Source organism: Hesperophylax consimilis, chromosome 3, assembly GCF_061612785.1.
Source record: "Hesperophylax consimilis isolate HC1 chromosome 3, BYU_Hcon_1.0, whole genome shotgun sequence".
Classification (NCBI taxonomy): domain Eukaryota; kingdom Metazoa; phylum Arthropoda; class Insecta; order Trichoptera; family Limnephilidae; genus Hesperophylax; species Hesperophylax consimilis.
Genome location: NC_142838.1, coordinates 44,074,613 through 44,100,472, shown reverse-complemented (window position 1 = coordinate 44,100,472; position 25,860 = coordinate 44,074,613). Strand labels below are relative to the sequence as shown.

At 36.7% G+C, this 25,860-nt stretch overlaps 1 protein-coding gene across 2 annotated transcripts; it reads right to left on the bottom strand.

Annotated features, from left to right (window-relative positions):
• LOC149425591 (uncharacterized) lies at positions 1-25,860 on the bottom strand. 2 transcript variants are annotated; one of them, XM_089651193.1, is made up of 7 exons: positions 25,746-25,860; positions 25,494-25,525; positions 5,156-5,266; positions 3,639-3,766; positions 1,991-2,176; positions 845-1,016; positions 1-157 (listed from the first exon to the last, which is right to left on the bottom strand). In XM_089651193.1, the coding sequence occupies exons 2-6, from the start codon at positions 25,494-25,496 to the stop codon at positions 851-853; spliced, it is 594 nt and encodes a 197-aa protein (XP_089507319.1). In that variant the 5' UTR covers positions 25,497-25,525; positions 25,746-25,860; the 3' UTR covers positions 1-157; positions 845-850. The 2 variants fall into 2 exon arrangements, with proteins under 2 accessions (XP_089507319.1, XP_089507318.1); XM_089651192.1 differs by lacking the exons at positions 25,494-25,525; positions 25,746-25,860 and adding an exon at positions 6,577-6,616.

Genomic DNA, 25,860 nt, shown 5'->3' with positions numbered 1-25,860 from the left:
TGGTGGTGGTGGTAAATTTATTATTTATTCAATTCTATATAATTATTAATACTCCAGTTTCAATATACTTTAAGTAATTCATTTATAATGCACAATATCTAATTATCCTTGCTAGTATGAAGCATCAGCATTGGTTTCCAAATAAAAGACACCAGTCCTGAAATTGAAAACATTATTTTTAGTTACAAGGCACCGGAAGGTGATGAAATATAAACCGTGACAAGTACTTTAAAGTGCCCCTTAATATTTAGTGTTTCATTTATTTAATCATTCATTCATATTATGCTTCGATCTCCGGCTGGTTCAATATTCTATCTTCCACGATATAAAGCCGCTTTGAAACATATATTTTTTTTAAATTTATACTTGTTAGTATAAAGATAAATTTCAATTGACATTTTGGGTATCCATGTCAGCAGTGGCAAAATATATGGTAGTATAATGTGGTCAAATTATATAGGGGTTCACCAGATTACAAAAGTTGAGTACTACTCTGTATCTTTCGGGTTAACAAAAGAGTAGGTTCGTGGTTTAAAACGGGTTTGTGACGTGGCTAAACCGGCGGCAGGAAAGTTTCGAAAGATACAGAGTAGGCCCCCAGAGTTGTCTTTTGTACTAATTAAGTTGATTCGAAATGTTTTCAAAAAAATATTCGAATTAAGGTGCGCAACTGTTCTAAAATTTACATTTATTAATAAATATTATAATGATATTATAAAATATTAAAATTATGTTTTAAGTTTTACACAACTCTTAAAAACTATTCTAAAATGTGTCATTATCAATTGTGTAAAAATTAAAACGTATATATTAGTAAGGCCATAAGAAGTTATAATACACTTACCACTTATTACGATTTACTATTTTCAACCAATGCACAAACGATTGAGTATAATGCAAAAACTCCTCCAGCGTAAGCCATATGTTGTGGCACAGGTGATCCACCCATTCCCTTAGTGACGGCATCGGCCACGTCAAAACAAGCCAAGAGTTCATCCGAAACTTCACGTTTTCTTCTGTAATAATAATTTTATTTAAATTAGGTAATTGTAAAGGAATACTTTTATTGCAAATTTAGTAATTATTTTTTATGTTGATTTTTTCTTGTTTCTGGTAAGAACTAGTAGCAACATTTGATACATTCTGTGTATTGTATATTCTGTGTATTAAATATTCTGTGATCCATTCTGCGTAATATAGGTATATTTTAAAAGTCAAATTATTATTTTAAAGACCCATGATTTGTATAATACCAAGTTCCGTAAAATTCTGTTATTATGTCATTATGGGCCAATTGCTTAACATAACTTGAAAATTAACATGGAAATTCGATGAATTGTTCAAATTCTGTGTCACAACCGATCCCTTTTTTTGACGGTTGGGAAACATAAGTTACCTAATAACCCTACTGTTGTTCAGCCCAAGCATCACCGGCAGCAGCCAACCAAGGCCACATACACATATATGTCTGTTTGCGTTGTATTGGGAGTGAGAAAGAGTCGGCTATGGTCTATTGTTCAGCCCGAGCATCACCGGCAGCAGCCAACCACGGCAACATACACATATGTGTCTGTTTGCGTTGTATTGGGAGTGGGAAAGAGTCGGCTATGGTCTATTGTTCAGCCCGAGCATCACCGGCAGCAGCCAACCACGGCCACAAACACATATGTGTCTGTTTGTGTTGTGTTGGGAGTGGGAAAGAGTCGGCTATGGTCTATTGTTCAGCCCGAGCATCACCGGCAGCAGCCAACCACGGCAACATACACATATGTGTCTGTTTGCGTTGTATTGGGAGTGGGAAAGAGTCGGCTAAGGTCTATAGTCTATGGTCTGCCCGAGCATCACCGGCAGCAGCCAACCACGGCCACATGAAACAAAGACGGTCTTCAGTAACAACAGAACGTGATGTCCTTCATTGTGAGGTGTGTACTTCTACGACTGTTTTCATGTTGCATACCAACGGAAATTATGAAAAGAATGTAATTTTGACCTTTTGGCAAGGCGGCTAAAGATCTGAGGGGCTAACTCGTTCAATGCGGCAGGAGCGGAAGCAAGTTGGCTGTGAGGCTTATAGTGGACAACTGGGGCGGGGGCCTCGTATCCGACAGAAGACGGGATGTGCTGAGGTAGTCGCTGGTGCTCGCCTCCATAGTCTCCACCCTCACCGAACTTAGTTCTGAAATAAATTGGACACTTTGAAAAATCTACAGAATGGTAGTTACTTTCAGTATCGTCCGGGAAATGACCTTAGGCGTGTTTGGTGGCCTGAATAGCCAGGTACTTCACCAGGCTCTTCACCTGCTTCTTCTCCTCCCCACAACATTTAGCCTTACAACAATAATTAAAAAAAATAGTTAACTCTGTGTATATTTGCTTTTTAAATGAAGCTATTGATGATTCCATAGTGTAACTGGCTTCAGAAGATTGGTTAATGAGTAGCTTAACTCTTACATTGTGATATTAATTATGGAAGCAATATGAACAATATACAAATATTTTGAATTAAAAAAAACAATCAGATTAGTTGCGACCGAGAATCGAACTGTGAAAACTTCGCTTGTGCCACCAACCGCCCTTTCCAGACCGGTTTCAACAGTCACATATATATTGCAAATCGCCAGCTTGTTTAAATTTGTTTTCTGTAAGGAGCAAGTCCTACAGTCGAACTCAAATTTAAAAATATATTTTTTGCGTGTCTTCTGAATCACACCGAATATTTTAAATATTGCTTAAGCCAATACACACAATATTTTATATATTTTTTATTAACGCCCTATCGGGCTTTTAAGAGGAAAATTGATAATTTATGTTTGTAAGTGTAACTGGATATATGCATAATAGCATATACTAATACTACGATTAACATCAAATCCAAATAATAACACCTGATATTGTAAATAAAGCAAGGCTTCAAATATAAAGTAAGTATGTACATTCGTATAAGCATACAATTATTCATATTGGTTGCAAACCGGTAATATTGTAATTTTCTCATAAGGTATAAACTGATATTATAAAAGAGAAAAATTAAAAAAGAAGAAAAATAATATCAGTTGTATCTATAAAAACATTTAATTAATAAGTAATTAATTAAAACCAATCCTGTAATTAATATCGAATTTTGATAATAGGACATGAAATGGTAAATAAATCAAAGTATAATAAAAATGTTAAGTTTGTTCGAACATTATTGTGTGTATTAAAAGAAGTAAGCGATGTACTAGTGGGAAGGTATAGAGACAAGATTTAAATAAAATGCAAGAAATGATACAAGTTAATAACGAACAAATAGGTTTTAAATTATTTGCCTTTTGAAACCCATAAAATTATTAACACTGAATATATCAATAAATTCACAGCATTTGTTTGCAGGGTGATGAATTCTTGGAATTGGTGAATAGATAGAGTCGTTAGTATTGAGGTTATTGTTACATTTAGATGAGTGTTTGCTTCGAGTTTGTCTGGCAGGTAAATTCATATAAATTAATGTCAATAATTCAGGGCTGCAATTAGATATTTAATAATTTTGAATAAAAATAATATATAAGTTAAAACTCTTCCATCTGATAGTTTGAGAACTCAAACCTTTTTCAAATTCATTTGAGGCAGTGAGATTAAAAGCGATGGAGAATGCTTACGCGTGCAGTGCATCAGCTCCGAGAGTTTCAGCCCCGAGGTGACCTTCCTTGACAAGTTTCAGCTTCAACAGGGTTCTAAGCTCTCTTTCCCGAGGGGTTAGGCCTTGGTGAGACTCCACCAAGGAAACCTAAGCAAATAAATACATTTATTATTACATGTTCACACCTCACAACAGTCCCAACTGCCCAGAGCCGTTAATGTATGGCATCATCACTATCACTCGTGAGACTGAAGAGAGCGAGGAGGGAGAGGAAGGTTCAGATCTGGTCTCTAAACATTGGTAAAGCCATTTTGATTAGCGTTTCGATTTCTTTCCATCAGAGAGATTATTAGAATATCATCAGACCTATATATAAATCAGGAAATCACAGAGTTTACAAATTATCGACCAATTGCGATTCTCCTTGATCTAACAAATCTCATTTGGTCTTACGTTGGTCTTACAATAGATTTACAGATTTTAGTGAAATTTAATGACTTTAAAGTTTTTGTAAGCAAAAATATTTTGTACGGTATATATAAAGAATAAGCGGAAACAATTATAGGAAACGAAATAAATAGTTTTGGACAAACAAATACAAATCGGTTTCCTAAAACTGATATCATGATGTGGCTCAGTCTGTCTGTGCAGATTGAGAAACAATAGCACGAGTTGTTTTTACATTCAATAGATGGCGCTGTTTAAAAAAAAAGTTCTTACCTGTCACAGGTGACATCTATATAATATAGGTATAAAAATACACAAAAAATTCATGCACCTTGTTTTGCCCTTTTGGGGACTTTAATATTTATTTGATAGATGGGAATGTGTGTTGTGCATTATATGGACCGTCTGGAGGAAGCTAATGGAGTACCTGTGATCTATGTGTGTTGTGCATTATATGGACCGTCTGGAGGAAGCTAATGGAGTACCTGTGATCTATGTGTGTTGTGCATTATATGGACCGTCTGGAGGAAGCTAATGGAGTACCTGTGATCTATGTGTGTTGTGCATTATATGGACCGTCTGGAGGAAGCTAATGGAGTACCTGTGATCTATGTGTGTTGTGCATTATATGGACCGTCTGGAGGAAGCTAATGGAGTACCTGTGACCTATGTGTGTTGTGCATTATATGGACCATCTGGAGGAAGCTAATGGAGTACCTGTGACCTATGTGTGTTGTGCATTATATGGACCGTCTGGAGGAAGCTATTGGAGTACCTGTGACCTATGACCGGTTCAAGGAATCTTCGAAATACGTCATTTAGACTATTTCTCAAAGCAGTTAAATTAAATTCCAAGGCCAAGGACCACTACCGCTAAACTGACAAGGAATATCTCGGCTGACATTGTTCAATAAAATAATGCCTGAAAGAATAATAACTTACAGATTATTCAACTTACTCGGAAGCTGGGTCCAGGGAGTCCTGGGAGTTCTGAGGCCAGGTCAAGGGCCACTACTGCGAGACTGACAGGCAATATATTGGCTCCCATTGTTCACTGAAATAATGCGTGAAAGAGGAATAATAACTTACCGATGATTCAACTCCTTCGGAAGCTGGGTCCAGTCCCGTAGGGAGTTCTGAGGCTAGGCCAAGGGCCACTACCGCGAGACTGACAAGGAATATCTTGGCTGCCATTGTACACTGAAATAAACAAACAGGTTATTTAATTATTAATTCGCGACATTTGTATGCAATTATCCCTAATTACAGTAATTACGTTATATTGAGCAGAGCTTTGAGAGGAGAGTACGAGAGGTGTGAAGCTTATATTAAGGCCACGTAGTAAGCATTCAAAGATGGTTTGAACGACAGATATGTAAATACGAATGATAGAGGGAGCGCGCTAATATTGTAATTAAGTGAAACTGATGAAAATATTGTATTAAATCTCTCGACAAATGCTCAAGTTGCATTTAAAGATACACTGTGAATTGTTCATACCCATAACATATTAAATAACAGAACAAAACGTGTTTACAATAATTTAAGTGGCCTACTTTGCGATGTTTTTTCTATTAAGGGAATTTCATATGAAGACCGTTTCGGCATTACCAATGTATAGATATTATTTTAAAAAATAATATATATTTATGTAACTTAAAAACTTAAAATGTTCCAGAGAAATATGTTATAAATAAAGGACCCCAAGTATTATTAATTAGGTATTTCCAAAGATGCAGATCTTAAGATAGATATAGCCAACAACCACTTATTGACTGAGCTTTGCAAAGTCATATTTTAACTCGACCGTTTTGCATTTCGTCTGTCAGTAAATTTATTTGTGCATTCCGTTTCCATTGAAGATGGTGGCCGTTTTAATGGTTCAGTAAAGATTATTTTTCAAATGTGTAATCTTCGTGTTTGTTTCAATATTCAGAATTAATTTAGTTTCAGAATTCGTTTCCAAGTGTAATAAGGCGGGATATAGGTGCGTGTGTATGGTAGTTGGTCGATGTGGCACTTTAAAGTTGATGAATAGTCAATTGTCAAGCTAGTAAAAAAATAAGAAAATAAGCATATTTAAGATCGACTGATAATAAACGAAAAAGACAAAGCTTGACTTGGTTAATGAAAAATAACAAAAATTACAATCCAAACAAAAGCTAAATCTCTAAATAGTATACAATAAAGATGCTATTTGCGTCTGTCTGTTTGTGGGATTAGTTATTCTAAACTAAGCAACGGAAATTGATAGAGTTTAAACTTAGAGAATTTATTCCAGAAGGTTTATATATACAATACATGCATATATAAATTAGATCAAAGTCAATGTTAATCCTAGAATTCACAACATTATTCCAAATCATTCACGAACCAAAGCAACGCCTGGTACACGTCAGCTAGTTCGTTATAAGATGTTAAATCGCTTCACAAAAGCAGCGGGAGTATTAACAACAAAAGAAAAAAATATCCTTAAGGAATGTTATGGAAAGTTTGACACTTGTACTTACATATATCGACTTGTCGCACTGTCACTGTCTACTGACAACTGAACCCTTTCCTATTTTATTTATATTTTTCTCTTTCCCCCTCCCGACGGCTCTCTTTATCAATGTTGTGGCAGAGCCAATAATGAAAACAAGGAAAATGTGGTCATCTTGGGAAGAACCCATGGAATTAAACACGCGGGCGTAATTTCCAAGATAAGTTCATAGAAATTACTTCTCTTATCATTGAGGTTAATAATGTACAGGGTGACTCAAAAAATAATGTCAAGCGGAAGTCCAGAGGTGGAGCACCCTGAGGAGTTCTCAAATCGCCCCCATGTATTCTCCGCAATTTTTTGTACTTTTCGAGTTATGATTTGTTTTATTTATTTGTGAATCCTTGACATATAAAAGATTATTGGTCACAGGGACATATTACACTGGAAATATTGAGATACATGCTTGATTTTTTTTCTAATTAGAGAGTGAATAGTATGCCTTGTAGACACATAAACAATTATGGGCAGATCTGATACCATTGGGCCATAAAAAATATTGAATCCCAAATTTAGTTGATATTCTAAACATTCCGCCCACCAGAAATATTTAGAAACTAGCTGTACCGTTGCTGTGGCTTAGGTTGTATGTGCAAATATAAAAACGATAGTGCGTGTTGATTTTACATCTTACAGATGGCGCTGTTTTTTTTTTTAAATAATTTGTAATACTTTTTTTAAATTTGTATATGTCATTGGTTAGGAGTCAAATTGAGTACAACTCGATAGTGTGGTAGAGGTGTGGCATATTTATCGTACCCAGTTAAAGTACCGGGTATTTCCATGCGATACTTTGTACTTGTGACAAATCTCCAAAATACCTGGTTCCAAAATACTCACAAGTATATTATACTAGGACTAAATATAGGTACTTTTACCAGGTATTTTTGATATTTCTGGTGGGTATTTTGATAGGTATTTTTGATGGGTATTTTTAATAGGTATTTTTGATAAATATTTTTGGCTGGTATTTTTGATGGGATTCTTTGATGGGTATTTCCGATGAGTATTTTTAATGGGAAAAATGTGGGGAATTTTTCGACAGGGAATTCCGTAGCCACTCCCCCTCCCCTCCCCCATGGATTTTTAAAAATTATTATGGGGAATTACATATTTATAATATAATATTTTGTGGGAAAGTACACATTTGAAAATTTTTGTAGGGAATTACGTTCCAAAGAAATTCTCTAATAACCACCCCCCATGGATTTTGAATTATTAATGGGGGGATCAAGCTTACGTAGAAAATTTGTGTGGAATTTATGCGAGTGCAATTTAGAAATTAATTATTCTGAATCAATCCTCAGGTCGGTATTAAATACGTATTTTTGTATTTTGTCAGCGGTATTTTTACCAGGTATTTCTTTATACCTGTACTCATTGTACCCAGTAACGAAAAGTACTCATAGGACCCACCTCTACAGCGTGGGCACCTAGTTACGCAAGTCATTCACTCACGATAGAAAGAATTCAAAATAAATTCTTAAGACTTCAATTTCAGAATGGTTATAACAAGGGAATGTTTCAACTATGATTATCTACTATGTCAACTCAATTAATTAAAATTATCTTAATGAATTAATGACCTAATGCGTTTTTATAAAATCATAAATTCAATAATTAACAGCCCTGAACTGTTATCAAATAATTATAAGCAATAATTAGTTGCCTGAAATATCAATACAAATTGAAAATATCTCCAGAGTAAAAATAAATGCCGCATTCCCGCTGGTGTTATAATTATTTATTACCCTTTATTCTTTGCATAAAACCTTATCTTACAAACATTAGCTTATCATTAAAAAATAATAATACTGAACTATTGTACTTGATTTCTTTACATATACCTCGCAAACCAACATCGAGGCATTATCTACCGTTCTATTGTGATAACTCCAACACAGATTCACAATTCTATTCCCCCGTTCTCCGTGTACAAAATTTGAGTAATCACTATAAAGATTGTGATGAACTTGCCCTGGGATAATTTTTTTTATTATTGATTTATTATGGTGGGAAAGAAATTTTCATTTGATCTCACGACATAGGAAATTACCAGATGTTGGACAACTGATTTTAAAACAAGTGTTTAGATTTATTATGGTACTAGAGAAAAAAATAGGAACATGCACTGTATCGTCAGAGACCTCCGGGGTGGTGCTAAAATTCTCAGATTTAGTCCAGTGCAGCAGCGAATTTGCCATTTGGGGGGGGGGGCGGATAGAAAAAAAAACCCTAACAAGATCAATAAGAAACAATTCAACTAGGTTGAGCAACGCTACTAAAGTGACTTATTAAGTAGGAAATACGCCGTTAAATATAGTTACGTAATTTTTCTAAGGATTTAGACGAATTATAATTATGAATAGCAAGGTAAATAACATTTTAACAGGACGAGTTTGGAATTTGCCTAAGTAAATTAAAATCTCGCAAGAAGATTTAAAAATAAAACTATTACATCATAATTATTTACTACATCCTAGAATTAGGTTGGTAATTTGAAAAGAGGCTAAAAACTGGTAGGCCGACACGCCACTGGACTGGAAGGGTCTTGTTTCTTCTTTGTCAATTCTTTGAACAAAGAATTGGACAGTTTACTTGAGAAGTAACAATTTATTGGTTTTGAAACGATTTAAATTAATGTGACGGGTTCTAGAGCTCATAATTGATGAGGTCTTTTAGTGCGTTTCTGTCCTTGAATACACGAAATTTCGAGAATTCAAAAAGACATAAATTAGATATCGCATATGGCGAAAGGCGGGGTTGGTTTGGGAAGGGAGTCTGGATTTGAAAGCGCGGAGAGACGGTCGAGACAGTCAGCGTGGAAAAGCGGGGGAAGATAGTCTAGATTGGGGAGAGCTAAGAGACGGTAGAAGGTGAAAAAAGCGGTTCAAGATAGTCAGTTTGAAAGCGTTGGGAGACGGTCAAATAGAGTCAAGGGGGTCAGAGATTCAAGGTCTGGGAGACGGTCAGGAATAATCAGGATCGGTCAGCGTTTTAAGATAGTCGAGTCAGTAAAACCTAGGAAGCGCGTCAACAAGAATTAATCGTCGGGGCGCGAACACGGCTAAAGTCATTTAGTGTTCGACGTAATGTGGTTCCAGATTCGACGTAATGTGGGTGCGCGTCAATCTTGCCAGTACGGCAAGATTCTACGCATGTCTATACCGCTCACTGAACCATAGCGAATCAGACACTTCCGAGCTCTTCAAACATTTGAGCGATACTATTGATGATCTCTTGCCCCGCTACCCTTCGGCCGAGTTTGTTGTTCTGGGGGACTTCAACGTTCATAACGAACCATGGTTGAAGTTCTCAGGCCCAACGGACTCGGCTGGCCGACAGGCGGAATCCTTTGCCATTTGCTACGGATTAGAGCAATTGGTTCAGGAGCCTACAAGGGTTCCTGATGTCCAGACTCACCGCTCCAATCTGTTAGACCTATTCTTAACTACTGTGCCACACGGTTATAAGATTGACGTCACAGCGCCTCTGGGATCATCTGACCACTGCCTAGTGACGACATCAATCCCTGTTAGCCTCAGACCAACCAATGAGAGGCTGAGGAGAAAAGTGTGGCACTATAGGTCAGCAGATTGGTTCGGTATGCGGGCCCATTTCAATGCTTTTCCGTGGTCAGCTGTTTGTTTTCGGACTTCGGACCCTTCAAGATGTGCCCAGGAGATTGGTGAAGTCATCAAATCGGCGATGGATGGCTTCATACAATCGACTACTAAAGAAACTGGTGTGGGCTCAAAGCCGTGGTTCAGTCGACAATGCTCCGAAGCAGTTCGACGAAAAAACGCGGCTTACCGAGCCTACAACACATCTCGAACGCCCGAAAGCAGATCAGCATACAACAAATCGGCAAAGGAATGCAAGAGAATCATCAATAGGTCAAAATTCGAACACGACCTGCAGATCAGCAAAAAGCTGGCTGCCTGCCCGCATGGCAGCAGAGCATTCTGGTCGCTTGCGGGCTCAATAGGTCGAAATTTTTGCAAACCCAGTTTGCCACCTCTTACCAGACCTGACGGCTCACTAGCAAACACCGCCACCGAAAAGGCAAACCTTTTAGGGAAAATGTTTGCGGAAAACTCGACCCTCGACGACGGGGGTGCTGTTCCGCCGTCGGTTCCTCACTGCGGCTTCTATATGAAAAAGCTGAGGATCCGGCATCGGGATGTACTCCACGTCATACGGGGGCTCGATGTTAACAAAGCTAGTGGACCTGATGGAATACCTGCCCTGGTATTGCAGAGGTGTGCTGCGGAAATAGTTCCAGTTTTGACAAAGCTCTTCAAAATGTCCCTGAAGTGTGGCACTGTGCCCTCTGGTTGGAAAAAAGCGGTAATTCACCCTATTCCCAAGAAAGGTGACCGCTCCAACCCGGCCAACTACCGCCCCATAGCGATCACATCAGTTCTGTCCAAAGTGATGGAACGTGTGATCAACGACAAACTGCTCACATACCTCGAGAAGAACAAAATTATCAACGACCGTCAATACGGATTCCGGCGGAACCGCTCGTGCGGTGATCTTCTCGCGTATGTGACGCATGTTTGGGGGCGGTGCCTGGAACGTCACGGTGAGACCCAAACGGTCGCACTAGACATATCCAAGGCCTTTGACCGGGTCTGGCACCGAGGACTTGTCAACAAATTGCATTCTTACGGACTTCCCGCATCCCTGTGTACGTGGATTGCTGACTTTTTAAGGGATAGGTCGATTCAGGCGGTTGCTGACGGTTTCACCTCTTCCTCGCACTCCATAAATGCTGGCGTCCCACAGGGATCGGTTCTGTCTCCGACTTTGTTTTTGTTGCACATCAATGACCTTTTGACATGTGCACCGATTCATTGTTACGCGGATGACAGTACAGTTCATGATAGCTTTTTGTTTGACAAGCCCCCAAAGGGCACACAAACTCCAACGGCTCGGAGGGCTTTGAAGCAGAGAATGGACGGTTATCTCGAGAGTATTTCCTCCTGGGGTAAAAATAATCTCGTCGAATTTAATGTTTCAAAGACCCAATCCTGTCTGATTACGTCTAAAAGGGATCCAAATGATAATCTAGTCTCCTTCAACGGAAGCAATCTTCCGAACAGGCCTTCCATTGATATGCTTGGTGTAACTATAAGTGACCAGCTCAGGTACGGGGGCTCCATCGAAGCTAGAGTAAAGTTGGCCTCTCAGAAGCTGGGCGTACTGTACAGGGCCCGCAGATACTTTAATAGTACACAACTGCTCACCCTGTACAAATCGCAAGTGCGCCCTACTGTCGAATTTGGCAGCCATCTCTGGTCTGGAGCCCCAAAATACCTGAAAAAAACCCTTGACTCTGTGCAGAAACGGGCGGTCCGTTTGATAGATTCCCCAATCTTAAAAAACGGACTGCAATCTTTAGAGCACAGGCGTCAGGTAGGTATGCTGTCCTTGTTCTATCGGTATTACAATGGAAGATGCTCTGAGGAACTAGCGTCATTGATCCCTTCGGCACCGGTGCGTAGTCGGGATACACGCCAAACGCGCGCCCAACATTTGTACACAGTTGACACTTGTCACATGAGAACGGGTCGCTTCTATGATTCGTTCTTAAGTTCAACAGCTCGGCTGTGGAACGAACTGCCGGCCTCTGTGTTTCCTCCCTCCTACAACATGGGACTCTTCAAGACCCATGTTCACTCCTTCCTCTCCACAAAAAGACCCTCCACACAGCATCCCCAAAGATGACATAGGCCCTGAGGGAAATTATTTTCTTCAGGGCCTCCTGTGTGGAGTAAATATAAAAAAAAAAAAGTGTAGAAGGTGTGATTTTCTAACAGCATGAGTATTTTACTGCATGTGACTGTGATTGTTTCTTGTAATTATTTGGGATTGCACTAAGATGTATCGGTAAGTCTTGTTATAATCTAATTATTAACCCTTATTTTCCTTTATTTAAACCAAATAATTCTATTGTATTTTGAAGTAAGAGTATTTAACTTGAGTACTATAGGTAATTATGTTAAAATCTTGAACGGAAGAACTTGTGACAATAGTCCGGACCCGTTGGCAAAGGAGGCCATAAATTACGAGACTTGGCCATTACAAAAAGGACGAAGAGCGGTTACCCTGAAACCGCTTTAGATCATTCAACAGTAAGCATTATTTATGAGTTAGACTATTTTTCGCAATTTAAAATGATTTAATAATTCTCCAGTAGTTATATTTAGCGTCAAAATTTAAAAAATATAAACCATTGTAATTATGCGATGTTTTTATAATTCGACGAACGGTTATTAGTCGAAACAATCAGATACCTATAGGCGGAGTGGTAACGAATGGAACGGTTAATTATATGCTTCGATGCCTGTTATTTGACAATGAGTTATCGTATCCTCCTTGGGAATTCAACTTATTCTTCACGGAATTCATAGAATATATTTAATTAAATATAACTTATTCAAACATCACTCTCACTTAGCCGTGTGCCGCGAGCGCACCATTATTTCAACTATTAGAGCCACGTGCGTATACCTACGTACCACTAATACCTACTTCCAAGTCCGTTTTACGAACTTTGTGAAGGCTACGGTGTATTGTAGTTATTACAGGGGTTTCTCTGTTAGCATATAATTTTCATTCATTTTTGAATCGGGATAACGCAGCGGATTGAAGCTAGCCGACGAGAGAATGCATCTGTCTGGCATTCCTATTCTATCAAGTGAGATTTTCATTTTTCATAAGTTTGGCGGGGACGAAGTGTACGAATTTTCCGTAGGCTGTCCTATCTTATCAAAGCGACAAAAGCGAAGGGAACGAAATTTGTGATTGGCTTGCCTAATAGGGACTTTTGTGTTAGCAAAGTCGATAACCCTGGATACCGAGATAAAGTCTATTTCAGTAGAGCAGTGCCGGCTTTTCCCCTGCTCAGGTGTGGTTGAGTTATTCCCGTAAAAGCATCGGTTTCTGTCGAAGGTGTTGGAGGACCAGCCTTAGATAGTCACCCTGGATAGACCCCTGTTTCGAGTATTTTCAGCTGGTGAGAGGACGCTTTCACGGAGTTCCAATCGAAGGGAACGAAGATTGCTAATGGGCTTTCCTACTTGAGTCAGCTTGGTAGACGAAGGAACAAAGCGGATAATGGCTATGCTATTCTTGTCTGGCGTATGGGGAGGATTTTCTCGCTGACAGAACGAAGGGATCGTGACGAATATGAAGTTGTTTCGGCGATTTCTGACGTCTTTCCTGTCAAATTCAATAAATACTTACCCCACTATAGGAGGAGAAGTCATCCAGAATTAGGTTGGGAATTGACTCCGACTGAAACCGTTTGAGCTGACGGAGATCGGATGATTTCAGATTCACGACCTGATGATTCCAGTATCCCTGATCCTTAGCGCCGGAAGTCGAGGATATCATTTTCTACCATTCTTTGATATTTGAAGCGAACGGAGGGTAACAAACGATAGAGCGAATGACTATGACTTTGAAGTGGGGTAAAATCTCCCGTCTCGGAAACATTCGTTATGTCGGATGGACGCCCTCATTCAAATTAAATATTGAAATGACTATTTTGAGTGTGGACGAAAGGCTTGAAGTATGTTCTGTATTGTACATATGATAAATATGTGTCATTACCTCTACTGGAACGAGAAGCTGTATAGACTGGAGCCAGGAGCTATTTGGAGTAACGTGACTGCAGAGGCGAAGACGAACAAACTGAAGCTGAATTCATCATTATTCTTACGAGCGTAAACCAGAGGGGTGTTCACGGGACTCCCGAGCTCCTGACGTTGCTGATGCAAACCACTTCAGTATATGTTTATGTTTGAGGTTAGTAGAGTGGACTCCTAACTTTCGGCATACTGGCGAAGCTTAACTTTTCATCGATTTGGGGGAGGTTGACGCGACCTAAACCTCGCGCTACCCACGTGACCCAAATGGTTCCTGACACCAGGCTATCATGCCACCGGACCGGAGCAGCTCCTTATACCTAACGGTATAAGATGAATCTTCTTCAATCATCATCATCATCAACATCATCATTTACCAACAAGGATCCACATCCCACCTTCATCACCCTCCGGCAGGAGGCAAAACATGTCATTATTTCATCTGTCGCTGAGCGATATTCAATTAATTTCTGGAGGTGTTGGGATTGGACCATCAATTTGACTGCTCTCGAGCTGGTCACGTTGATGGATGGGATTTGGACGGAGACCAATCGAAAGCAACACATGTTTTGTCTCTAGCTTTTCCCAAAAATACCTACTCATAGAAATAACTCACAAAACTAACAACCCATAGTCAAATCATTAACCTAGAATCTTGTGCATATTGAATTGAATTGTCTATAGAGAATTTCATGTACTTGTAATTAATTTTCTCATTATATTAGCACATTAGCGACTGCAGCAACATGAAACGTTTGGGCGAGCAAACAAGGTAGGAAAAGGTAGTTAAAATCAGGGTAGTCGGTCATTGTCTTATTTTCAAACCATACAGAATGTAACACGCCTCATCTTAAAAGAACCAAAGTTACCACAACCAATTAAAAGGATCCTTCAATGAATTAATCACTGTCGAAACAAAAAATTGACACAACGTGACATATTAATTCGTTAAGATTGAAGGGTTGATGTACCGCGAGAAGTTGCAAATCAAACGTAACAAAATATTAGTTCGTTAAGAAGGTAGTGTAGACGGTTAAAAACATTACGAGATGTTGTTAAAATATTCTACACATCATTCACCTAATATAAACAAGTCATTACCTAATTTATTTTAGAAAGAAGAACATCAAATTTAATATAATTTTTGTATAGAAACTACGTAGCTCTGTTTATCTTTCCAATGTATTGTAATTTTCCTAGTGTTATATTTTTCCATCTTGCATGGTGGAGTATCTAGTTTTGATTTGATTTCGTTTTTGACTTTGTTTTTGTTTTAGAGGTTGTTTTTTATTCTGTCTTCTATTTTCTTTTTGATTTTAGTTTCATCTTGCTTTGATTTTGTTGTGCTTATTTAGATGTTCTTTCTAATTAATAAAAAAAAACATACAACACGTAAAAGCCCAGCCGGGCGTGAAATTAGAAAGGAAAAAAATAGTTTGTCGAACAGATTAGGTTGTTTTTTTATTAAAAAAACACACACACGTATTCGAATGCAAAGTTGTGACAAAATTTCAAAACAATGGATGAAGAACTTGCGGAGATTTAAGATTTTGAGCAAACTGTTCTGTAACCCAACATCTACCAATGTACCTAGCTTTCACTAACTCATAATAATATATGTAATATGTTTTATTCATCAATGATGATCTAATTTAATTGCACACTTAAATACACAGTTAAGCTACTTAAATAAAATGACTAAAACCAAATCCCAGTAAAATATTGTAAAAATCTGTTTAGCAAAACTTCAAGAATGTTTTGACACGCAATAAACTAACAAGGGATTGAATAGTATTTAAGCCCATACAACTCAACAATGATTGTCATTCGTCTTTTCGTTCTTATACCATCATCACTAAAACTTTGAAACTTGTCTATTGTAAAATTACTGAAACTTAATCTCTTAAATAAAATACTTGATTGGTGTCAGAAGTGGGATTTGATATCAATATAAAATCATCACGACGAAATAAACACAAAAACAATAAATAAAATCATCGATTACCTGAAGTTCAACAAACCGAAGTCTACGTCCACTGGGACTCAAGAGGACTACAACTACACGTTGCAGCCCTTGAACTGAAGTCATCAAGACCCAATCTGCAAGAACCTTATACGAGAGCTACCTAGGAGAGACTGATCACCCCTCCAAGAGAGCAACTTCTCGGAATGCATCCAACCGTACTTATTTTTACAAATTGACAAGTACAACTAGAAGAATATTCCTACGAAATGCAATATACACAGGAGAATTAAATTGCAACACTGATTGTCTATCACGAATACCAGTAAACGCATTTTCAACTAAATTATATATTACGTACAAAAACTTTTTAGAAAAGCACAACGAATTAGTTTTAGATAAGGGGGAAATTAATGAGTATGGCGACAGCTTATTAAAAACCAACGATAAGCCCGTCGCATATCCTACATCAATTGACCTTGATGACTGTGTACCCTATTGTTCCGACATTGTCTATCAATCTAACGAGGCAAGATAAGTGATCATGAACTTAATCAGACGGAAACCACTAAAAACCAAAACTCACTATCATATATGTTTAAAAGTAAACCACTATGATAAACCATAATACCCGGGTGTTTTTATCGCTTTAAAAGAATTTAAAAACTAAATTGATAAATAAAAAAAAAACATTTAGAATTCCACCAAATGCATAATCGCTTTAGGAACCAATAAACTTGGAAAAAAAAATCTAAAGAAATTCCCAATGTCAAATGAACAAGACTTACAGGAAAAATAATACGGCACCCATGATCATAACGTCAACATCTAGAGAACCTCTTGAAAGGCTAGCTCTAGATAAAGTAGGTCCGTTACCTGGAACTAAAGATGTAAACAAATTCATAATTACATTCCAAGATGATTTGACCAAATTCAGTCAAGCATATGCAATTAAAAATGCAACTGCAGAAGAAACAGCCAATAACTTCATAATTTTTGTCCCACGTTTGGTATACTAAAAGCCATATGACAGATCAAGGACAAAATTTTGTATCATCACTACTTTTGTACCGGTAACTTAAATTAAGCCCGGCTGGGCTTTTAAATGTTTGATGCAAAACATACAACTTCAACACCCTATCACCCTATGACTATTGGAACACTAGAGAGGAGCCATGCCACTTTGAAGGATTACCTTAAACATTATTCTTTTTTAATTTAATAAATATTTACACGATGATGCAGTATATTTTCTTTTGACTACCACACTAGGCTAATGCCCCGGAATCAAGATCAAACCGATTGGGATAAATATTTGAATCTCGCAATGATTAGCTATAATTCAAACACTCAATCCACAGCGAAATTCACCCTTTACGAATAAGTATTCAAGAAAAAACCGGTAATCCCCAATAATTCATTTAGAAATAAAACCACCACGTACAATGACTGTTTTTTTAACCCTTAAGTACAAACTCTAACAAACACATCAAGTTGCGAGAGAACAAATAGAAAAATCGAAAGAAAATTCAAAATAACGCCATGATGCACATGCTCATGAACATCAATACAAATTGGGAAATCTCGTACTACTCAAACAAAATTGGATATTACGAAAAACTCTCTCCTCAACCCTTAAAAGACCGTATGAAATAACGAAATTAAACATTCCTGCGAACGTAACCCTAAAAAAAAATTTAAAAAAAAAAAATACTACGTGAATGATATAAAACCATACCATTAAACAAATAATTCATTTCTTTCAGATGGATTGCCACATTACTCATGGTGTATCAGAGAGAAGTGTGTGACACACAAGACTATAAATGGGCCGGTGATCCCAATCCGTGGAGGCGGAAGGCGTCGTCCTTCAGTGGCGTCGGGGGGTAGAGCGGGGCGTCTCTGTAGCCATTGTAGCTGGTCCGATGCTGATTGTCGTCCTTGTCGTAGAGTCCAGGTCTGGTCGTAGAGGCAGAAAGGTCCGGGGTGAGGCGAGGGGCAGAAAAAGAGAAGGCGAGTAGAGTCAGAAGTCGGAGCGAGGTAGAAGGCAGAGCAGAGAGAGTTGTAGAGCTGATGGAGGTTGCTGGCTATCTGCCTTTCTGAGGGCCTGTTGCCCGTTTTATAGGCCGCCGGCGGGCACGCGACGCTCACACGGGTCCACTTTTTCTTTGATTCCTAGAATCGAGGGCCGTGTTTGTGACGCGATCGCGGCGCACCGCCGGTCCATTTACCGCCTCTCGGCCGGTAGTTTTGGGCCTGTGGTCGAACGCGATCACGGCCTTTCTTTGTTCAGGCACGATCCTCAGAATCGCGCCTGTGGAACGTTCTGACGGCAAATCACCGCCATGACGGCGCACGGCCCTTTGCTTCGGGCCGTGGCCGAACGTTCCCTCTCGTATAGGCACGATTCTCATAATCGTGCCCGAATTAAATGCTATTATGATATCCACCAGCTCTCCCAGTATACTTCTCTACCCGTGTCCCCTAGCCAAGCTCCGACGTTTCATTTATTGTTTTTACATTTTACATTACATTTCTACATAATTTCATACATAGAGGGTCATAACAGTTTAATTTTATACATTTACATATTTCTTAATTTAGAATTTTATTTTATAATTTTAACGTGGGTGACTGCGGCCGAGCCCGGAGCAGTACGTCCGTTACACATGGCATCGAGTCTAGGCAACCATATCGATATAATGAAATATTTTAGTGGAGTATTATATGATACACTAGGAACAAAAGATATACAGTGACTATTGGACTTTGGTAATATTTCAAGACACTTCTAAATTGATACCTCATCACATAAAAATCGTGGAAGTTTATGAAAGAACTAACACTGCGCGTATAAAAACGACATCACATGATTTGTAAAATCACTGCAAAACATCACTTGCATCTATAAATTCGGAACTAAACGACGTCGAAGTAAAACTAGACGCAATAACTCACTTAATTCGGAATTCAAACACAGAAGAAAAATCACTAGTAAGCGAGGATGGTTTGATGGAATCGGACATGTATTTAAAAAACTATTTGGAACATTAAACTCTGAAAATGCTACATACTATGATAATGCAATCTTAAAATTAACTAAAGAAGACAACCATATAACGTCACTACTAATATATCAAACTCAAATAGTGAAATCAACAATTATTAACTTCAACGATACCATTAATAAAGTCACTACAAACAGAAAATAGAAAAACAAAAAATAAATAAAATAAAAATGAAAAATAAATTTAAAAAAAAACAAAATACAGAACGCACAAGGAACATTGTTCTAATCAGTCAAATAAATTCGTTACGAGATGTGACAGCGAACTTAAAATTAAGAGTGGAAAATATAATAAACCCTATTATGTTCAGCAAAAGCAACATACTTTATCCAGGGTTAATAACACCTACATATATATATTTATTTTTTTCTTATTTAATATTTGAAAAAATATATTTTTACACAGATAAGTATGCAGGATAAAAAAAGATATAAAGCAATAGAAATTAAAGTAGCCTTTCCTCATAATTTCCCATATAAAGAACGAAATGATAACATTAAGTATTTAAAACAAGGAAGGTAATTACCAACTCCCTTGACACTTAATAACATATACATTATAATAGAAACCGCAACATTGACTTCACATTATATTAATAATCAGTAAAATTCATTATCTCGATACAAGAGTATACACGATACAAAGTTATACCTCTACCAATTCCACATAACCCCAAAAACCTAATTACGTTGGAATAACAAAATCGAAATTGACCTACATAAGATTTAACAACATAGATAAATGTAAACCCATATCAACCGGCAATACATATGCAAGGAAGAAAACGTTTACTCAACCGAAGATAACGCCATTTGCGAATCAAAAATCTTAGCAAACAGTCTATCTAAAATACCTGACTAACTATTGATTGTACCGACAAACAGTTCACAGGAATATTTAGGAACAGGAATACTGACCTTAGACAAAGGATGTAAAGCATTTAAAAAATACTACCAAATGGCATAAAATGATGTAACCACAAACATGATCCACAGATCGACCTTAACATAATTCAGGACGACTGCTGTAACAAGAAAAAAATATAACAAAACCTTGCCACCATTATCTCCTATCGCGATAATCAATATAAATCTAGATGTTTGGAGGATTGTGATTATCGCCGATTTAAATGGGTTGTTGGCTGAATGATTCTGTGGCTCTCCAATCCGCAGAATCCAAGGTGAAGTGATTACTCTCGGTGTGCAAAAATGAGAATTCGGATATTTCCAAATTAGTTTTTATTTTAACAAAACTCACGTTACAATAATTTTATGAACAAAAACAGATCGCGTACGTTAGAGGAGATTTTAGGGCTAATCCGGCGGCTAGACCACTGGAGAAAGAATGAATTATTTGCCTGGCGAGGTATCGCGCGCAGGTTCACAGTCATACCAGCCTCACCAAAATGTGGGTAAAATTAATGTTGTCATTATTCTCGGGAGATGTAAACTCCCTCTAATTTACCCTACAGATGAATTAAAATTAGCAACCTATAAATTAGGGCAGTTTGACAAAGGACTCCGTCAAATAAAGAATGAGTGTTATATTGTTAAATATTCGAGTTACTTTGGTACAAAAATGGACTTATTAATCGGAATAATCGTGACTTACATGTCTTACCGAATATACATATTAAAGTCAAAAAGAAATTGCTGTAGTCAAGTGGAATTTGTTCAAAAATATACAATCAGTGTAATACAACTCGAACTAAGAGGACCCATCCAGCTCTTTCATTTAACAGTCTAATAAATAACAGAAATTGTAGACATAAGCACTTCCAAGGAAAATATACCAATAGCTTCGGAAAGACTTACAAAACCAATGGTTTTGAGAAAAAAAATTTCAACATAAAATAAAATAAAAAATAAAAGTAAAATAAAATTCTCATTTTACCACTGCTCAACATGTACACTCATACTATTATAACCACTCTTATGTAATGATAAACATAAACATTACCAACAGAAATTGTAAAACGTACTACTTTACCATGTTTATTGGATGTATGTATTTTTTTATAATTATCAATATAAAATATGTTAAAAATTGAAAAACATATAAAACATAAAAGACAAAATGTAACTGAAATTATAGAATATAAAACTAATTATTTAAACAAAACTGTTAATAATCAAAATGCGAATATGATAACTGAGGATAACTATACAGGAACAACCTAAAATGTCATGGAGAAAAATTACGGACCAGCAATAGAAAACTGTAAAGTTGCAAATAAAAGACTGATCAATCAGATGACAGCCTGCAGATTAAAGTATAATCCGAATGTAATTACAATTATTTTTGATTAAAAAGATAATAGTTTCCATTCTAGAGGGGAGGTATTATGTACCCCAACATCTACCAATGCATCTAGCTTTCATTATCTCATTATATGTAATATGGATTATTCATCAATTAACTCCAATCATTGTCATTCGTCTTTTCGTTGTTATACCATCATCACTATAACTTTGAAACTTGTCTATATAGCAAAATTACTGAAACTTAATTATTATAATAAATTACTCGATTTCATTCTAAATAAAAATTACTTTTTGTGCATTCACCATCTGAAGATAATCCCGAAAGCAGCCTCTTCACCTACGATATCTAACAAATATCAAGAGACATTTGAAGAAGGAGCTAAAATAAACTAGACCTCACTAATCTAGACATCAACAACATTGGTGTCAGAAGTGGTATCTTAACAAGTCGAACATTAACATTTTTATTTATAGAGATTTTAATTCATTGAACTACCCTTTCACACACGTTTAGACGGTGCTACTTTCCTTGATCTGATGTGATGGGAATAATCTTGTAAACCGAACATTTTTAAAAAAATAACAGAAAAGGCAATTTTTTGTTATATAATTAAAAATCACTTCACAAAAGCTACGGGAATAATTGACACCAAAAGAAAAATATCTTAAAGGAATGATACGCACTGTCACCAACTACTGACAATCGCTAGGGTGCTTTTCCTTACAAGCATGTTATTGCTCTATTCTCCTCACACCGGCAATTCTTTAACCATATTGTGTCATCTCTTTTTCCATGAAGCTTTGCAGATAAAAATTATTCAAAGTACATTACAAGGAAAACTGCTCTTATTGAGTATGACTTAATTAGATACGCTGACGTTATTATTAAATTAAGTATAGATTAAAAAATACTAACAAATTAATATAAGCAATAATTATTAGCCTGAAACACCGATATTATAATTGAAAAAAATTTTCGAGACAAAATAAATACCGTCGATGGGAATCGAACCCGCAGTCTTCTGTTTGCCGGTCAGGTGCACTAGCAACTACACTACGTCGGCTTATTTCTAAACCGACAAATAATTCAATAAATGGTAGTATTTTATTCAACAATTATTGTATTTTTGATTTTTTATTAATATTTATTTATTTAAAAAACGTTTCCGTTTTCCTTAAAACGATTATGAACCAATATATATTACGTAGAAGATTAAGACATTAAACTTGTCGTGATATTATGTGAAAAGTTGCCATCGACAAACTACTGAAAAGTAGTTTATTGGAATTTTTCTATTTTTTTCTGTATTTTTATTTTATTATTTACTGTAATATGTATTTTTTGTCTTGCTTTCTTTAAATAAAAAAAAAGTAACAATCTGCCAAAAAATCTTACAATACAACATTATTTTGGAGATGCTAGTGAAATTAATAACGGTGCCAAATTCTGAAATTTCTGTGACATCATACTCAAAACACTTGAATTGTCTCGAAATTGACGTATTGTATTGTCAATAAATTAACCCAAAGTGTAAACAGGCAAAATAACATCTACATAAGTCAGAAAAGTGTGTGTGTCAAGTAAAAGCAACAACAGATATACACATTCCGATCAAAAAGTGATAGTAGATAGTGTAATATGCCGATAGTGGAGGGTGGCCGAAATCCCTCATCGAAAAATACTTCGCATTTTACACTCGCGTTGCTTTCAGCGCATTCGGATATAGTCAAAAAGTGGTTGACTTTTAAATGAACCTCCCGTAGTATGCCAGCAAGGATATGCCGGTGGAGGTGCCGGAATGGGCCCTTCATTGAATTTCTCAGGTAAAAAATGAAGTTAAATATTCTATAATACACATCCTTGCGAAGTTATGATGTATTAATAAATTCTGGTAATTTCCTAGGTATTGCCGACTACTTGTAGCAAATACTCTGATGAAATCCCACGCCAGGATTACGACGATGAATTCAGGGCAACCCAAAATGGTTAGTAGAAAAGAAGACTTGTTTTTTTACATCAACAATGTCGCCGGCCAAATGCCAGTGTTGAAAAAGTGTTATGAATCACAACCAGCATAACCAACGAACCAACATATATATGAATCCTTCATTCTCGTTAACTCTTAAAGTAAAAAAAATATACGTTATTTTTTAAGATAATATCTATATATTATTTTGCCGAAACATTAATGAAAAATCGCAAAGTAAGCGCCGAAAATTATTAAAAACACGTTTTATTCTGTTATTTAAATGTTACCGAACTAAATCATTTGTCGAGAAATTTTTGCTCTATTTCAAACGAGTCGTGTTTTATTAAGGGCCAGTTGTTTCGGAAAAAATGACGCGTGAGGAAGTCATCACATCGTCAATCGACTCAATTTTCCATAAATTGGGTTGGTTCATCGTCGGTCAAGAGTAAATTCAACGAAATATTCATGAAAATGTGATCACCCGAAATCGACCGGTTAAAGCGATAGTCCATTTTTTTAAAGAATGACGCATGCGCAAACGTCACATACTATACTATTAGAAATGTTTTGAACAACTATCTCACATGTACGTTATATGCATTGGATCGTTATTGAATGTGAATAACTTAAGTGTAACTGCATACTTCTACCTAATTTAATTAAATAAATAAAGTACCAACATCCAGTATTATTTTATTTGTATTTTACATAAGTGAGGAACAAAATATTTCAAAATAATATAACAAATTAAAATAAAACAGAAAGTAAGTAAATGCACCTACATTGTAGATATTGAAAAAAAAAACATATGGAAAATTATTAAAAAAAAATAATAAATCGGAAGGTTGCGGGTTCAATTTCCATCGGCGGCATTTATTTTTCTCGGAAGTTTATTTATTTTTAAATATTTATGGGTGTTTCAGACTAATAATTATTGATTATAATATATTTTTAAGATTACAATCAATTAAGAATAAATGTTTAAATACATATTAATGGTATTTTCCAATTATGTCCTAAATCCTGGATCTAAATTTCGCTAATAAACAAATAAGTTAATGTTAATTTAGTGTTAATCTTAAGTGACCTACTAGGTAAGTATGGTACTGTATATAATCACCATATTTAGTTAGTAAAAACATAGATCATTGATCACCAGGAACAAGATTACATAGAGATGAATGATGGACTCGCCGAACGTCACAGCGGTGCTGTCAAGGTTTGTTATCTATGTGAGGATATTGTGTAAGCGCTTAATTAGCAGCAGACACATACCTGGATGGATGACGAACCTCGTGTTGGCACTGTTGGTGGAAGCGGTGGAATCTCTCGCTGCAGCAGCTGGTGCAGTTTCTTCACCACCTAGGATTGCAGAGTCTCCATCTTATATCTCCATGTCACCTGTTCCTGTACTTCATCACCTGTTCCTGTACTTGATTTAATTTCACTTTGTTTTTGTAATATTTATATTTTTTGTAATTCCTGCATCAACTGTAAAGCGCCCCCTAGGTGATATCTCACAAAAGCGGCGCTTTACAAATTGTCCAATAAATAAATAAATAGCTTGTATAAAATCATTCGAAAAATTCACTTACATTTAAAAGGAGAGGAAATAGGTTTTTGGATTGTCGGTTTTGGATTGTTGGACTGTTGCTGCTGTTACTCTCTACTGATAGTTTGTTTGAAAATTTGTATAAAATCATTCGACAAATTCGCTTGTATTTAAAAGGAGAGAAAATAGGTTTTTGAATTGTTGGTAGGGATAGGAGTTTAAAAAAAGGTGAAAATGCATTAATTAATCAGATTATCTTAAATGAATAATTGATATACGACTAGTAAACATTGTAAGTTCTTACATTTAGTTGGTAAACTGCCGTCAACACCATAATAAACCTCAGCTGTGAGTTTTTCTGTGAAACCACAGAAAAGTGCTGATGTCATCGTCAAACACACTAGGGAGACCATCAATCGAAGTTCCGCATAAAACTTGTCTCCTGCTGTTATTTACAGACTTGGTGGATATCAATAATTAGAACGCGTGTTCGGTTATAATGTTTATTAACAATTTAGTACGGATTGACTACGACTATCTTCTGAGCTGTCGGTTGGGTAAAGAGAGCGAGCAGATGCATCCGTCATCTTTTATACCTCTATCTGTCATCTCGCTCTTACACATTCAACAAGCAGGCGTACCACCTAAAACCTTTCTTACACCTGCTTTATTGGTGCTGCAGGAGGTCCACCGCCAGTCCTTCTTTTCTCCTGAATTTCTCTCCTACCGTCCTTGAAGCATTATTAAAAGTCAATTAATAAACATATATACCTGCAT